General features: G+C 35.3%; 1 protein-coding gene across 1 annotated transcript; it reads right to left on the minus strand.

Annotated features, from left to right (window-relative positions):
* Positions 1-1,448: 1,448 nt before the first annotated feature.
* LOC307144926 (uncharacterized protein) lies at positions 1,449-8,847 on the minus strand. Its single transcript, XM_079847663.1, has 5 exons — positions 8,600-8,847; positions 8,413-8,462; positions 3,661-3,895; positions 3,248-3,322; positions 1,449-1,781 (listed from the first exon to the last, which is right to left on the minus strand). Exons 2-5 carry the CDS (start codon positions 8,425-8,427, stop codon positions 1,717-1,719), a joined length of 390 nt encoding a protein of 129 aa, XP_079703789.1. The 5' UTR covers positions 8,428-8,462; positions 8,600-8,847; the 3' UTR covers positions 1,449-1,716.
* Between the last annotated feature and the right edge of the window lie 9,942 nt (positions 8,848-18,789).

Here is an 18,789-nt window from a genome sequence, read left to right on the forward strand (position 1 = left end):
GAACAACATGAGGGTGAGTAAATGATGACAGAATTTTCATTTTTGGGTGAACTATCCCTTTAAGACATGGGAAAGTGAAAGACACATGAAACGCATTCTTAAGTTGAATGGGCTTTTTCGTTGGAAATTTCGTTGGTCACGAATAAAGTTCCTTTTAAGGCAATAAACAAAAACAAATTATGAGAAACTTGAGTTAACAAATAATTAAGTAAATTATGACCGGGGTAAAAGGAGAGCTCGTATAAAGTGTGAAGATTCGGTTCCCACATGTTATAAAACTGCCACGAGAAACGGATGCCGTTCGCTCAACATACGAGCTCGTGCCCACTAGATATTATGACGTTCCCATGTTGTGGCCACGACAAAACTAAGTGAACCGAACATGTCCCCTCCCGGTCACCGTAATGTAGCCTACATGTTGGTCTAATTATTTTATGGTTTCTATGCTGTTTATGTGTCAGAATATATGATCATGTAACATAGGCTATAGGCTTATATATATATATATATACATATTATCATTCTAATATGATAATTTGATGCTCAAGAAACATTTATGATTATTATCAATGTTGAAAACAGTTTTTTACATTTTTATTTCATGATGCTATGATGAATAGAAAGTTCAAAAGAACAGCAATTATCTGAAATCTAAAGCTTTTGTAACATTAAACACTACCCTTCAAAAGTTTGGGGTCAGTAAGAATTTTAATTTTATTTTGGGGAAATAAATAAAATAAATCAATACTTTTATTCATCGAGGATGAGTTAAACTGATCAAAAGTGACTAAAGACATTTATAATGTTAGAAAATATACTATTTAAAAAAAATGCTGTTCTTTTGAACTTTCTATTCATTAAAAAAGAATTTTGAAAAAGAATTGTACACTGTTTTCAACATTGATAATAATAATGAATGTTTCTTGAGCATCAAATCATCATATTAGAGTGATTTCTGAAGGATCATGTGACTCTGAAGACTGGAATAAATTACAGTTTAAAATATATTAAAATAGAAAACAGTAATTTTAAATTGTCATAATAGTTCACAATATTACTGTTTTTTTTTAATTGTTTTTTATCAAATAAATGCAGCCTTGGTGAGCAGAAGAGACTTCTTTTAAAAACATTAAAAAATCTTATGACCCCGCAAACTTTTGAACGGTAGATATATATAAATTACTCTGAAGTAAAATAATCCTTAAGCTATATACATTTTTGTGCCAGTTAACAAGCTATTGGACTTATACCTTACTGTAATTGTAACATTTGGTGTCAAGCAGTCTTCCCATGGTTGAAAAATGAATTGTGGAATTACATGAAGTGATACATTTTAGTACTGTAAAGTGTTTAGCGCCCTCTGGTGTTTATTTATGATTTCAGTTTGTACTGTAACTTGATGTGAAGTGAATTAAGTGATGATGTTACGAACTTTAGGAAGGACCCAAAAGCAGAAGAATACTTAACCACAATTTACTGAAGCAAAATAATAAAGACAGTACATAAATCAGGCAGTGTCCAGGGAAATCAAATCCGGATCGTGAGACGAGAATCAATGTCAGGATGGTCAGACGAAGGGCAAACATGAACTAACAAGGAAACCCTAACTCACAATTGGAAACAGGCAGGTATTCACAGCAACAAAGCAATGCAGAGAGAGAGGCGATCAGTAAACCTGGGAAATCCAAACTCCAGCACCAGTAACAGTCCAACTGGTCAACAGCAACAGCACAGTTTGAGAGCAATGGATCCTGGAGAGGGACGGGGAATTGCACCACAACCTGGGAAGAGAAAAAACATGTCAGATATCAGAAAACTAGACAAGAAAAAAAAAACTAGCAGGTGAACAGCAAAAAGCACAGAACACACTGGCAGAGAACAAAGAGGAAGGAAGCGTAGATATGGCATAGAAATCAAGCAATAATGGGAGACAGGTGAGCACAAACAAGCGGACGCGCTGAAACACAAACTGGGTGTTTGGAACGACAGCTCTCGACCTGTGGTTACAAGCAGAGTTTCTAGTTTGCATGACATTCGACCTTAAAGGGGTGGTTGATTATGATTTCCCTTTTCTAACTTTAGTTAGTGTGTAATGTTGCTGTTTGAGCAAAAACAACATCTGCAAAGTTACAACGCTCAAAGTTCAAAGCAAAGGGAGATATTTGCTTTTAAAGAAATCGCTTTTTAAGGACTACAACAAACGGCTGGTAGAGACTACACCACATTCCTCCCGGGTTAGTGACATCACTAACCCTAAAATTTACATAAACCCCGCCCCCTGAACACGATTTATAGATTATCATGACAGAATATGCTAATCAATGACTAGAAGATAACTCCACATAAGCTACATAAATTCATCAACTAACCATTCAGAAATGTTGTCTACATTTTGGCACTTGTCTTGAGTCTCTCCATCATTGTCTGACTCCGGTTTGAACATAAAAGGCTAAAAGTTTTTGAAATTTTCAGTGCGTGTCTGTGTGAGGTAAAAGGACACAAGCTGTTGAAGCTCCGCCCTCTGTGCCGGGAGCAGCAGCTCATTTGCATTTAAAGGGACAGACACAAAAAACGGTGCGTTTTTGCTCACCCTCAAAAAGTGACAATTTTAACATGCTGTATAAAAATATCTGTGGGGTATTTTGAGCTAAAACTTCACATACACACTCTGGGGACATCAGAGACTTATTTTACATCTTGTGAAAAGGGCATTATACCACCCCTTTAATAAATCCTTATCTTGAGCCAAATAAGCAAGCTGACATTCAGTACAATCTATATATTTTATTTAGAATACATACAAATGTCATTTACGTCTTTTAGTTTGTCAAGAGATTTAAAGCACCGTTTTTGAAGAGTGTGCATGTGTGAACGTGCTCTATAAGAACAAGCCTATGACTGAATCTGGAAATAGAGGAAAATAACTGAGAAAAATGAGAAATAGTCCAGATGTCATGTCTGTAATTTATAGCAAAACATCTAGCATTAATTCGATCTAAAACAGATTCATTAAGTTATTACTCCACAATCACTAACCGTGACAACATTAACAGCGTAATTGATCAACCACTTTGCAACAATATGGTTTCGGGAAACAGTCTTGACAAGCTATTTGATTTCTTCAACCATGCATCATACAATGTGAAGCAGCGAGTTACGTCGTTGTACGGGAAACACACCCCTGATGTGCGCGAACGCACGTGGAAAACAGAAACAAAACAAGAAGAAAGCAGAAGGAAGATCAAACCTGCGTTCTGACAGAAGCAGGAAACTGGTTCCTCTTCACGCTGTTCTTCCGTTTGATAATACCAGCAACCGCAATCTGTCATTAGAGAGCATCAAACAAACACTCTTTGTTTGAATTGCACAATAAAAATTACATAAAGCAAACATAGCATAAAGATGAGAGTAGGGGAAATGTAAGTTTTCTTTTTTGATCCACAAAATAATGATGCAGGTCACAGGCTCTACCGTCACCTCGTTTATCAGTTTCTTACAGTTTTTGATTTTCATGCATTAAAGACACATCTTCTGTTTTTTCTGCTTATTTTTTTAAGAGTTAATTTTGTCGTTTTTGATTTTACTGAGATTTTGACAAAATTTTACTCCTCTGTCATCATATGCATCAGTCAAAATGTGAATCAAAACCATAATTCTTACTGTTAGGTGTCTCTGATTCTTTGCGGTTGCGTTTCAAAAGATCAATTCCTCCAGCCTTCTTCAGTTCAGTCTCCCCTTTCTTCAGTTCTTTCATTCTTTTATCCAGTTCCTTCTCCCTTTTATCCAGTTCCTTCTCCCTTTTGTCCAGTTCCTCCGCTCTTTTATCCATTTCCTTCGATCTTTTATCCATTTCCATCGCTGCTTTTTTAAGATGTTCTTTCTCTCTCTCGCTTGACTGCATGATATAACATTAAGATTGTATTTTTACACTTTTTTTTTTATACTGGAAAAAGCATGGTTTTATCCACTGTAAATGAAGAGTGAATTCAGCATATACATTTTATCCATTCACAGGAACACTGTGTGTTCAGTTTCAGAAGTGAAAACCAGATTTAAATACAGGAGTGAATCCCCTAAATTCAGAGATGGCCATAAATAAATACATGTGTGTTTCAGACATCTATGGATTCAATACCTTTTAGCACCATCAACTTTAAAATGAAATGGGTTTAAGATGTTGTCTATGCACAAAATGTGTCATTTAAACTCAAATTTCTGGATTATTATTATGTTTAATTACGTTGTAGAAATAAAAATGAGGCATTGGCTTTCTATTCCCAACATGCTTTGCATAGGACTGGATAAGGAGAATAAATGTTGAACTTAAGTGTTATTTTATTTGTTTTGATTTTAGTGAAAATAAAGACCTGTTAGTGTTTAATGCTGTTATGTTTGACATGTAAAAGGGCTTCTGTAATGTTTAAGTTTTTGTGGTTATCATTGTGCTAAAGAGTAGATATGAGAGAAAAGCATCTAACCAGGGTGCCACAGCAAAAATGTCTTCCCACTGCTCTGGGGTGTGTTTCCGAAAGCATAGTTAGCCAACTATATGGTTGCAAGTTCGCTCGTTATCAGCAGTTCAACGAGTCGTGTTTCTCGAAAACCATAGCGCAAACAGCATCACAAAGTTGTGTGGTCAGAACGACAGCTCTCGACCTGTGATTAGAAGCAGAGTTTCTTGTTTGCACGACATGTGGACTTAATAAATCCTTATCTTGAGCCAAATAAGCAAGCTGACATTCAGTACAACCTGTGTCTTTTATTTAGAATACATACAAATGTCATTTTGCTTGTGTGAACGCGCTCTAGTTAAAAAAAGAAGTTATTACTCCACCATGTGCATGACAACATTAACCAGCGTAATTGAACGACCACTTTGCGACAATATGGTTTTCGGGAAACAGTCGTGACTGGCTAGTTGATTTCTTTAACGATGTATCGTACTATGGTAGTGAAGCAGTGAGTAACATCGTTGTACGGGAAGGTATGTCAAGGTTATTTTCGTAAACAAAAACTGAAATTAAGACTAAAACTATCGGTCAAAAAACATTTTCGTAAACTGAAATAAAATAGAAATTTCAACATAAATGAAAAACTGAAACTAAACAATACTAACAAGACAACAGTTACTGAAAAACTAACATAAATAGAAGTTTTCATAATTAATAATAAGCTCTCATCCTGTACTGGAAAATCAAGTTTTTCCATTACACTGTGTGATGGATTTTTTAATAGATAAAATAGTAAACTGTATATTAAACTAACCATGTTTCTAACATCTAACCATGTTTCTCTTTTTAGGCCTAACATGCTAACACTTTGAAACACAATGTACTAAAACTTTCTGTCCTGTGTTTTTGAATGTTGTATGTTGTGTTGCCATTCCCCTTTGACTTTGGTTATGTGAGTGTATAAATAGCAAATATGGGAAATGAAACTAGACAGATGTCTAATCTAAACTTGAAATCAAAAACAGAGTTTGGTTCTACCTGGTAAAAGAAGGATTTGCATATGAGGGCCAAATACAAATTGTGGGGAAAATAAGTAATGTTTCATGTCATTTTTGCCATTCCTCCTTATTCTATAAAAACTGTTGTATTTGTGTTTGCTGGTGGGATTCTCAATGGAATTTGTCAGAGATCCTCCGGCCTTGATTCTTCTTGGGAGAGATTCCCTGAGAACTGCTCGGGAACTCTTCTGGCCGTGATTAAAGCATTTAAAGGATATTTGCTGTAGTCTGTTTGTCGATCATTGTAGCGCAGCAAGAAAGCTAGTTAGGGGAACTAGTATTAGCACTCAGTCGACGTCGATGTGTAGACGCGCTAGGGTATAGGGTTAGCACCCAGCCGACGACGATGTGTAGACGCGCTAGGGTATAGGATTAGCACCCAGCCGACGTTGATGTATAGACGCACTATAGGATTAGCATCCAGCCGACGTTGATGTGTAGACGCGCCAGGGTACAGTGCTAATCCTAGATGTCGGCTGGGTGCTAATCCTGTACCCTGGCGCGTCTATACGATTAGCACCCAGCCGACATCGACTGTAGACACACTAGAGTATAAATATTATAGGACGTAGTTAGGTTTAAAGGGAAAAATCTTCCACAACTACGCTACTTTATTTTTCAATGTACGACCATAATATGGAATAAAAAGATAATACGTGCACAAATCAAAACCATTACCATACAAAAATTAACATAAAACAAGCTTACACCAGAAGACTTGTGAATAATGCATCTGATCTGAACAAAGATAAAGTGTACAGGATGATAAAGTTGCAGATAAGTATGTTTGTCTGTTCTTTATCTAATTATAGATGAAGGTGTTTTTGCCCATTCTACTGCCCGCATCTTTTTTCGTTTTTCAAAGCAAAACCGCTTTCTGCACGAACCAGTCCTAAGAATCAGAAATGACCAAATAAGTATTTCCATCATAGACCTTATGCAAATACAGCTGTACATTAATTCCAGATAAGATAACCATCTCATGTGAAACTAAACAAGATACCACGCATTTTAGACAAGATACCACACTGAGCAGAAAACGGAAAAAACAAATAGCCTTGCATGTCTTGACCACAAATAGATGTACATTTGTCAGACTAGAAGTAAATTAAATGTCTGGTCTGAATAGAACACATGAATATGAGTATAACTATATGATATTAATAGACAAAAAGCATACATGGATTAATACAAAATTAATGTTTGAAAGGATTAATCATAGAAATAACATAAAAGATTTATCATGATCATACGCATATTTTTTCTTTTTCTTATACAAGATTTCATTTCTAATATGAATGAGTATGAATGAATAATTTTTACTTTTCTTCTTTGTTCAATCTCAAACAATTATTTTATTTTTATCATTAACTGTAAACTGCAAACATTAAACTGCTGAAATTAAATGTATTTAACTATGCTAAACTAGAATTACTAACTAAATAGCCCAACTAAATAGAAATGTGTTCACAAAATAAAAATTTTGAAAATTTAAAAATGGTATTAAAATAAAAACTAATTTAAAAATGCTAAACTATAATAACCTTGGTGTGTGTGTTAACTACTCCTAACACGTGTTCACTTACTGGATGGGTTAAATGCTGAGGACAAATTCTGAGTATGGGTTACCATACTTGGCCTTCATGTCACTTTCACATAGACTCAATAAGCAATGACTGCGATAATATCTTGTTATGATAGCTGTGAATTTTAACAGAAATAGATAAGATTAATTGATTCGAGGGCTACAACCAAAGACTGTAGAATTACACAAGACGCGTAACTCGTTCATTCAAAGATGGCCGCCGAGTGAAATGACTTGTCTCAAAGGGACATTGCTAAGTAGCCTAGTTGGAGTGAGTTTTTTTTTTTTTTTTTTTTTTTTTTACAACTTTTTTGACTAATAAACTTTTTTTTTTGTTTATGCTCCAAAAACAAAGTTCCTTTAACTCAATATAGCTTGCAAACTGTTGCGTATTTTTATTTCTTTTCATTTTTGCTGAGCCAACATTATTTTTTTTAGAGTATATAGTCTTCACTCTGTAAATTAAATATACACAAATACTTATTAAAGCTACAAGAGTTATTCAGTCTGATTTTCTCTTTGTACTTTGTTATGATTAACATTAATGACTCACTCTAAGAGCTAATTAGCAGCCTGTCAGTGTGTGAATACTGAATTTGAGTTCCTTTTTCGCACTTTCAATAACTCCTTTTAACATCAAGCACGTCCCGCTCTTTATTACTCATTCATCCATGTTCCTTTTTTGCTCTAACGAGTCAATAATTCCTGGGCATAAGGGCATAGTAAAGGTTAAATAGATTCTCACTTTACATCATCGCCACGATATAGCCTGTATCATCATCATATTACCCAGTCTTAGAAAGCAGATGTAGTTGTGAAGTTGAGCTAACAGGACACTACAAAATATATTTTAAAAAATATATAAAATATATTTTTTAAGTAAAGTTGATGTAATATAGGCTACTGTATGTATATATATACATATATTTTGTGTGTGTGTGTGTGTGTGTGTGTGTGTGTGTGTGTGTGTGTGTGTGTGTGTGTGTGTGTGTGTCTGTGGTTTAGTCTATTCCTCTTGCCATCATGTTTAACTGTTCTGAAACACTCCAATTATTGTGTGAACGTGTTTTGCCTTTATGCATTTTCATTGTGTCAGTTTTTTTAAATAATTTTTCAGTGACGATCTCGGTTTTTTTTTTTTTTTTTTTTACACAGTGCATCTGCTAAATGAACAAATTTACCAAATTGAAAAGCAGAATTAATCGGCTATATCAAAACAACAACTGCATTATAATGTGAAATAGCCTACTTATTAAGTTCATAAGCTGCATTATGTTAGCTGTGTCAAACTTTTAAATGAAAAATATATATGACTTACATTTGCTGCCCCCATTTTCTCCTGAGGCTCGGCGATGTTTTGCGCAAAATCTGTAACAACCCCGATTTGAAGAAAGCATAAATGTGACGTCGAGAAAAGTAAACTTTTTGGAGATAGGCATTTGGAGATTTTTCTATTCTGTAAAATAAAAATGAAGTGAAAGTAAGGAATGCTGTTTCTGACTCACCAGGATTCACCAAAAAATGTATGTGAGTGTTAATTGCAAACTCTCTCGGTGCAGTCAGAGGCTCTACTGAAGCAGATCTGTGCGATGATGAATGAGCGACTCGAGCTGTCACGTGATGAACGAATGACTCGAACCCACTGATCTATATAAGGACTCTTTATACATTAGTGCTCGAACCCTTTTTTACAGTAGATGCTCGACCCCGAAGACTCGGGATGAACGAACGGCTTAGATCGTGAGGTGAGGTGAACTAACAGACTGCACAGCCTGAAGACCCAGATAAGCAATGAACTAATCGTTTCTGTTTCTCATAATTTGGTCTTGTCCTTGCATTGCATTTTTTTCTTATTCTAAATGTGTTAACATTTTATGTGTTTGGGGAATTTGGCTATTAACATGTGATTCAAAAAACTTCATGTCATTTTTCAGAGATTAGACTCCACTGCTGAACAAGTGTTCCAGCCAATAGGATGGAGTTTTTAATACAGAAACCTGTCGTCCACATACTTGAGCTGTCCTAGGCTCCAATATTACAAATTGAATTCCCTCTCTGCTCTGTCTTTCCCCAAGGATTGTGCCACATGCTTTATCCATAAGAACATCATCACCTTCAAGAATCATCAATCTCAGCTTTTCATTAGAGCCTGTGGACCGTCCGGCTTTAATTTTAAATGATTCATCTGTTAAGTGAAAAAAGTCAGAGAACAAATGCATAAATGCGCAGCCTAAGAGAAACATTAAATAATTTAATATCTGCAGACACAAATGTTTTAAAAATGACGAAAACAGCGAAATCTTAAGTTATGATACACTGAAAAAAATTGGTGTAGAAACAATTTTCACCAGAACATTTTTTTTCTTGAAAAGCATACCCCAATAATCTTTGTTTTATACAACTCTGAAAAATAATTTTTAAATGAACACAAAAATATAAACAAAACTGTACACAAAATAGATATCTATGCTTTTATTTGCATGGGGTGTATATCTGGCTTTTTGTACTAGAGCTTTGGGAGTGGTGCAAAAATCATCAGTTTTCCAATCTTGCATGCACATCAAACCACTATTTCCAAATCATTTCCTGAATTTGAACAGAAATTTTAATGCATTGGAATTATATTGTTACAGCCTATACATTGAATTGTTTATGAATTGTACTGTATTTTATTATATGTAGAAATACCATAAAATAAATTACATTTAATTTGAAAATATAGTAATTATAGTCTTAGCAGTTTGGCCAATCATCAACAGACTGAGGAAGGCACGCGCCGAAACGCGTCTGTGCAAATAAAGATAAAAACTTATTTAAGCATAGTGCGGCCTCTCTCCTACTATCAATCAAGAACCACAGGCTCTACTCTTCAGCACAATGATCACTCCAATCATACCAGAAAACCTTTTAAATTCCAAAAATAATAGAGCATTAAACACTTACAGATTTCCCCTCTATATTAGCCTATTATTGAGCAAAACACATTAAATAACATTTCATTTGAACATTTACTCTTCTTTAACAGTCAGAAGCAAAGCATTCTGGGAACTAGAAATCTGTTGTAACTCATTCCGTGTGCATATGTGTGAACATACATTCACATTTATATGGGAACATAACATATGTACACAATAAAGGATAAACCTTTGTGAATATTACATGTAATGCTATTTTTGTCTTAATTTATAAATATTTTATATGTATTAATATATCGCCACACATGGTCAATGCATATATTACAGTATATTGAAAAATATAAGCACTAGTTTTCCATACATGGAAAGGTATTATGTAAAATACTGCATTATATTTTGCAGTATTTATGATTTATGATTACTCATGCAAGTTAGGCTATTCTGAGGATCAAAACTACACACAGCTCCTGTTATGATTACGAACTCAGAGTAGTGATGTTACATATGACACTGAAGCTACAAAGCACTTATGGAGTTACGAACTGCTCCGAGACAAGAAGGTAGAGGATCCACATGCAGTTTATTGTTCAGAGGGTAATCCAAAGAGGTAATCCAGAAAACAGGCAAGAGGTCATAAACACAAAGTAAGCAGTCCAAACAATCACGGGGACACAAGCAAACTGGAAAATCCTAGGACAGACGGATTTCAAAACCCTATATTTCTAGGGGAGGCCATCGGCATTTGACTTTGTTCGGGAGGGCAGTAGAGTTAGTTTTAGTTTTAGGTTATAGTAAATGCCTAGTCGGCAGACTGAATTACCGGTACTGTATGAGATTCTGATACCTCACTTGTACAGTACAATATTTTGGTGTGATTTTTTTTATTTTTTTTACTGTAACTGTACTGTAACATATTTTTTTTCATGCTTGTAGTCAGGGCTGTAGGCATGGTTTTATGATCACAGAACTTGCAAATGTGAGGTAGTTAGGGGGGTTTTGGGCATGCTCCCCAGAGAACATTTCTCTGAAGGCCAAAAAAAGGCTAAGAACTTATAAAACCGTGTCAGTGGGCAGTAGATTATTTGTCAATACCTGCTCTCTCCTCATCTCCATCACTCTTTCTTTCTCTCAGTCTCCTTATCTTGCTCTGTCTCTTCCCCTCCTAAAGCTCAGCTTTGACTGATAGTCTTTTCATTTTCGTCTGTGGCAGTGTAAAAAGTAAACATATAGGGTCAACTGATAATGATATGTTTTATGAATCACAATAAATAAAATAAATAAATTCACAATATTTACACATTCATTATTAATCTTATGCCCAATATGATTTAAAAAAACAGCTTCATTAAGGTTTCTTGTCCTCTCATATTTACAGTTACTTAAATTATTACATACATGAATTTTACGTAAATTGTATTGCCCTGTTTTCAATTCAAAATGGTGAAATTAGTCAAACGTTTTTATTAGTTTGCCTGATTTATATGGAAATACAACATTTCTAATCTTAAAACCGCTGTCAGTTCTTAAATGTTTAGTTTAGCTACTTAAATCTTATCTCGCACTTTATGACCATTAACAAATTATCTTGATGCTGTGCAATATCCTTGCAGCACTAAAGTCGAGTTAATACTATATTAGGAAATTATTTTACAACCTTTATTATATACATCTCTGACCTCGGTGAAATTATAGATGGCTACAGCCATGGCTGTAGTACGTTCCTAGTGACCAGACTGACTTATTACATGTGAATAATGCAAAATCTCACCTGTAGTAAGTCACCAAAAACCCTTTATAAAAATAAAAATCTCAAAATAATTGTTTACTGTAAATACATGAAGGGAGGCACAATTTCACCTGTTGTAAGTCAGTCTGGTCAATAGGAAACTACTACAACCAATGGAACATGAAAAAAAACCTTTTGGTGAATTACAGTAATGTTGTGTACTGTAAATACATGAAGGGAGTTTTTGTCACTTTCAGCTGTAGTAAGTCAGTCTTACCAATAGGAACCTTCTACAAGCTTTGGAATTTAAAAATGTCTGTTAAATGTTAAAAGTAATTAAAAATTGTTATACGTTTAACGCAGTTGGTGGGATTGGCAGACGCTCCCTTAAGCATCATGCGCTGTGGAAGCAAGTCACTCAAAGCATTCTCATGTATAAATATGCAGCTATAATGCACGTAGATGATTTTGAATGTATACTTCATGTCGATATACAATGGTTACATACTGTTAAAACTAATCCTGCTATTGATCTTTGTAAGACTGCCGACCCTATAGAACAATGACATGGGAAAACAAATGTCTGGCGAATATTGAACCTAAAACTAACTTCACCGTGCTCAACCACTGTGTGTGCATTTCATGCATTTATAATCGCTCACGTTCAGCGGGGAGGGAAGGGAGGTTTGGGGGGCACAGTAACGCGTTTGGGGGCACAATAACGCCCACGCTGGCCCTGAAGTGATCGGTAACCCTGGGAAATCCAAACTCCAGCACCAGTAACAGTCCAGATGGTCAGCAGCCACAGCACAGTCTGGGACCAATAGATTCTGGAGAGGGACAGGGAACATAGATAAAATAAACAATAGTGATGGTTTATGATTTATGCACCAAGTCAAGCGTATCCGTTGTTCAGCCATACGTTTTGAGGAGCACATATATTTTCTTGGAACAGAATGTTATAATGCTATATTCCCACAATGATTACAGGTCTCGTAATGATGGCAAATCTGTTTTGAGAAAACAGCAATGTATCTAAAACTTCAGATTGTAATTTCGATGCTGACCAGGTTGAATCAGTCATATGAAGTCTCATTTGACAAATAAAAAACATATTTGGCATAAATATATAAACATAAACATATTTTAGCATATCATATAAATTTTATGCAGACAGAAATGAAACACCGATCACCATAATGGTGGATTAAAAATGTGATTTTCTCCTTTGGTGATTCTGCTTGATAACATCAGGTGTCTTCAAAAATGATCAATCATCACTCAATTAATCACTTAATTAGCTCTTTAACTTTAACACTCTTGAGTGTTAATTTAACACTCATATTTTAACACTTTAACACTCTTGAGTCTGGAGCCAAATAAACTCCCAGGAGAGTTCATTTAACACTGGAGTTTTTGCTGTGTACTGCTTAATACCGCTTCTGTTTGTACAAGAATAAAGTTCAACATAAGCCTATACTATCAATGTAGTGGGGTCTAGGTTTTTTTGATCAGTTTCATTTTGAATTTGAATAACATGACAATATAACATCGCGACTACATGAAAAGAGCTTTTCCTGTTATGAAAACAGATTTGTGAGCATTAGTGGAACTGAAGGTGTTCGAGTAAACACACGTGATCGTTGTCAATCGTGAAACAGCTGTGTTGTCATCAGAGCTCGTGCAGCCGCCCTGGAGAATCTGCTCTGACTGAAGCCCTTATGGCGGGTACTCCGTGCCAAAATCAAACATCCGAACGACCGACCGACCGATCGAACGTCTATCCGAACGTCTATCCGAACGTCTTGAACTTTCAAACGGGTGACCCACGTGACGACCTGACGTGACGTCAGCGTCTTCGAATTTGCAGCTTTTTAACCATACAAGTATACAAGCTGATGTGTAAAGGCTATAAATGGACATGATAGGCAATACATATAAATATTGTACCCCAAAAACAACTTTCCTGAATTCTGTGCTTGTGCGGCTATGTGTTTTACTTTCAAAGAGCAGAAATACTGCCTATAAGCTACAGACATTCAATAGTCTTGACCATATAATCATTTTAACTAGTTTTTATTGTTAATTTTATTGCCCAATGTACAACGTTCCCACTGTCCATAAAAACACTCAAAAGTCGATTATTTTATTTTTTACTTTTTGATCCAGAAGGTTTTCATATTAGATTTATATATTTGGACTGAATGATCTAATGAATGCTCTGCAGTGTTTATGATATTGAGCTGTGTGTATGATCTGAAAGCATTGTTTGATTTTGAGCACAGATAAAATGGTTTTGAGTAAATTTCTTTATTTTGAAAAGCATCAGATGGTCTCTGAATGTAGTTTGAAGATTTGGTTTTGTATTTAAATTTTTGAGAAAGTGGGTGATGGTTCCAAGAAATGTATTTTAGCAATTCAGGAAAACTGTCCTATAGATTAAAAACATGCATTATTTTTTATACATAATATCAAACAAATAAAGTAGGCCCAATAAAAAGTAAATCTAATCAAGCATGATTTTTTGTTTCAAGAACTTATCTCAACACTTACTAAATTATCATAATCTTTTACAAATAATCATCATAAATGTTAAAGTGGAAAGGTTTATTAAAAACATATGTATAATAGTTCTAATATTACATTTAGACAAGATCAGCTGAATATATCTTATTTTGTAATTAAGGTTCTTTGATTTTCATGTCTGCAACTTATAAACAATGAGCCCCAAAAAATGTAATGATCATTTAAATAAAATCATATGTAACACGTTCCTACATGTGCTTACGTGTTGTTAACGCGTTCCCATGGCGACCGGTCGGAAGCGCGGGTAACTGATCGTCTTCCCAACGTGTTGTTTACGTGTGAAGACCTATTTTTTACAGTCTATGGTGAAGACACGTTGTAACACGTTTTTTTATAGATACCTTAGTTTAACTTCTTATTCTTCGATTGTATCCTCTAACTAGTCTACATTTGATTACTGCAATCAATGACTGATTTAGAAAGTGATTTAGAAAGTTATGTATGGTGTAGTATTATTAAAGTTAAATAAAGTTAAATTAAGGCTAAATATTATTGACAAACCTGACATGCTTAAACGGTTATTTTGGAAAAACACGATATTCCACATCATTTTTCTCCATCTCCCATTAAATCGGGAATAGATCTTATTGAATAGAAATACGCTGTAGCGTATTCAAATGCAGCAAAAACTGCAATCAGTATCCCATCTGCTTTACCTATAAAAATAATAGGAAATGAATTATATAGGCTACATAAAATATGCTTACCTTTTATCAGACATATTGGCATTTCAAATACAAAGCCGGCCTATATGTCTACTTTATGATACCCTTAAGAGTGTATAATGTAACCCAGACTTAATTTCATGAAGTCTCTCGTCTCAGGGGGACATGAGGGAGGTCTACAGGTTTTCTAATATACAAAGCTTAATGCTAAATCCTGAAGTATCAACAAAAAAGGTTCTTAATATGACAGTTTTTTCAACTTGTCACATTTGTTAGAAAAGTATTTTTTATTGTTTATGTTATAACATTTTCAGTAACAATAATTAATATTGTAGATCTTTCCCCCTGAAATATCCTGTAATTGGACCACTAGGAGGTGCTCTACAATTCATTCACAGGTGACCCCCAAAACAGAAACCCTTATTCTCAGCATAACATAACACTATTAACAAATGACTAATTTTATTCACCTCACAAAACAATACAAAAACTCTTGTAGCCCAAGAGTCAGCAGAGTCAGCAAAGTAAATGTCAGAATGAAGATGAAATCATGGTAAAAATGAACAAAGTAGCCTATAGGCAATAGATTATATTGGATAATCTTAACTGTGTCTTTCTCAATGTGTTATTACCATGAAAAGTCAATGGCCAACTAATGACAACATGGTCCATGGCATTGAAGACTTTGAAATTAAAAACCCTTTATCTTATAACTTTTAACTCTTACTTGTAAAACAATCAGTTTGACAAATAAAAAAATAAAAAATAAAAAATACAACAACATTAATTAAAAGCATACCACTGTAGCCTATACAGTTACAATAAGTGAGTCTGGTGTTTGAAACATTAGAGTCATGAAATACACAGAAAGTCATGATATAGCCTACAGGTGGCAACTTGGTCAGTTCATCACTTAGCCTACAATAGGCTTATTCAGGGAAGTGCAGGAAATGGTTGAGTATTATTTTAGGTATAACATCTGTAGGCATATTTAGTGCCTATCATGTCCATTTATAGCCTTTACACATCAGCTTGTATACTTGTATGGTTAAAAAGCTGCAAATTCGAAGACGCTGACGTCACGTCAGGTCGTCACGTGGGTCACCCGTTTGAAAGTTCAAGACGTTCGGATAGACGTTCGGATAGACGTTCGATCGGTCGGTCGGTCGTTCGGATGTTTGATTTTGGCACGGAGTACCCGCCATAAGCCCTGTCCCAAATGGCAACCTAAGCACTCGCAGTCTTCTTCTGAGTCCGCACTTTCGTGATGTTTCGCCGCTTTGACTGTCGGGAAGAAGTCTGCTGTGGAGCTCGCATCAGTGCGGGCTCAGCAAAAGTGCGCATCAAGGGCGCAAATCGACCGCAAAGGGGGCGCTCGCTAGCACCCTTCTGAAACCTAACATGACAAATGGGACACGGTCTCACGGACTTAACGGACACGCGGCAGCCATTGTAAGTCCACAAGACCGAAAGTACATAAGAAGTGTGCCATTTGGGACAGGGCCCTCCGGCTACTCTCGAATTGCTCTCGCGGGACTCTAATGCTAAACATAACAGTCACGTGGCATCGATGCTGTCTCAAGTCAAGTCAGACAAAATTTCTAACCGGCATGCACTGTTTTCGAAGTGTGGATCCGTGCTCACCATAACGGCTAATATTGCCCACAACCCATTGCGCTTTGGAGGAGGATTAGGTTCAGAACGACAAACATGACTACAAATACTACACAAGTAAAAAGTGTTCAGAAAACTACAAACATGGCAGATCTGCGCAACCGACGGTTAAGTAGAGATTGAGTGACTAATAATCAACATTTAAGCTGATAAAAAATATTTATTTAATGTTATCCATGTTATATTTCATCTGCAACAACAATGCAAACTATAATAAAGATCTGTTTGTGGCCATTAACTTTTAAATGCATTATGCATTAATATGAGGAGAGTGTCCGCATGAAAGACCTGTCTCTGCAGATCAATGTGCTTCTGCATTTCTCTATACGGTAGGCATAAATGAAATGAAATTTGGAGGAGGTTATTTAATGACGTGATAGTTTGTCCTAAAGCTTGTCTACTCTTCTGCTACAAATTCAAAAGTATGTACTTTTTCTTCACAAAAAGAATACATATTTTTGGGCCTAGTATAAGTAGGCAAATTGGGTTGCAGCAAATGAATGCGTCCGAAATTACATACTCTCTTGAGTAGGTACTTATTTTGAACTATATTCATATTTACTATTTATACAATATTCTATATAGTATGAGTGTGTGTAGTATGAATGTAATCTGAATGTAATCTGAAATCTACATCCACCATGTTGTCATTATCATGTCACTTACCAACGAATGTATATGGTTCTCCTTCACTCTATGCTGCCATTTGATTGAACCAGCAACCTTATTAAGTCATTAAAAAGCATCAAACAAACGCTAAAATTTACAAAGTTGAGCCTTAACCAAAAATAGCATAAAATTCAAAACACGGGAAATGTAAGTTTTTTATTTTCTTTTTTTGCTGAGATTTTGAAATTATTATCATTTCACGATCCTCTGCCATCATATGCATCAGTCAAAATGTGAATCAATACCATAACTCTTACTGTTAGATGTGTCTGATTCTTTGCTGTTGTGTTTCAGAAGATTCATTCCTCCAACCTTCTTCAGTTCAGTCTCCCTCTTCTTCAGTTCACTCTCAATTTCGACCAGTTCCAGCGCTCTTTTATCCAACTCCTTCGATCTGTCATCCAGTTCCTTTGCTCTTCTATCCAGTTCTTGATCTCTCTCACTGTATGACTGTATGATGTGACATTAAAGGGATAATTCACCCAAAAATTAAAATTAGCTCATGATTTAATCACCCTGAAGCCATCCTAGGGGTATATGACATTCTTCATTCAGACGAATACAATCAGAATTATATTAAAAAGTGTCCTGGCTCTTCCCAGCTTTATAATGGGAGTGAATGGGCACCATTTTTTTTAAGTCCATTCAAATGTATCTATCCATCATAAAAGTGTCACAAATGGCTCCAGGGGGTTAATAAAGGCTTTCGGAAGTGAAGCGATGCATTCTTGTAAGAAAAATATCCATATTTAAAACTTTATCGACTAAAATAACTAGCTTCCGGCAGACGTACGGAATGAATTACATTTTCATTAATTCATTGGGAAAGCATGCTTTTATCTACTGTAAATGAAGAGTGTATTCAGCATTTTATCCGTTTGTGTGTTCCCGGGATTCAGGACCACTGTGGCCACAGACACACTGTTAAGTTTTAGGAGTGACAACCACATTTACAGGAGTGAATCCCAGTTCTGCCATTTACACATTGCAGATCAATTCAGTTGTCAATTCAACTTTTAGTGTTTAATCCTGTCCTGTACACACGCATATCAGTAATTTACAGGAGTGACAACTGCATTCTACAACCAAATTAACTCCCGAAAAAGACAGGTAGCAACAACTACGTTTACAAGTTTTCTATGCAGCGTGTGGAAACAGTTGAGCTAACAGGACTCTCTACTCATTGTCATCCTGTCACTAGCTTTGGAAACATACAGCTTCAAATGTTCAAAGATGTTCAAATTATGTTCTTTTTTTTTTTTTTGGTTTACTCTTGGCATCATGTTTTAACTGTTCTGAAGCACTGCAATTGTTTTGTAAAAATGTGTTATTGCATCAGTTTTTAAAATAATTTTAACACAGATAGAGCATCTGCTTAATGAACAAATGTACATTTAAAGAACCAAATTGAAAGAAGCATAATTAATAGGCTATATCAAAACAACAATTTATTTATAATG

This window comes from Squalius cephalus, assembly GCF_949319135.1.
Source record: "Squalius cephalus genome assembly, chromosome: 17".
In the NCBI taxonomy this organism is placed as follows: Eukaryota; Metazoa; Chordata; class Actinopteri; order Cypriniformes; family Leuciscidae; genus Squalius; species Squalius cephalus.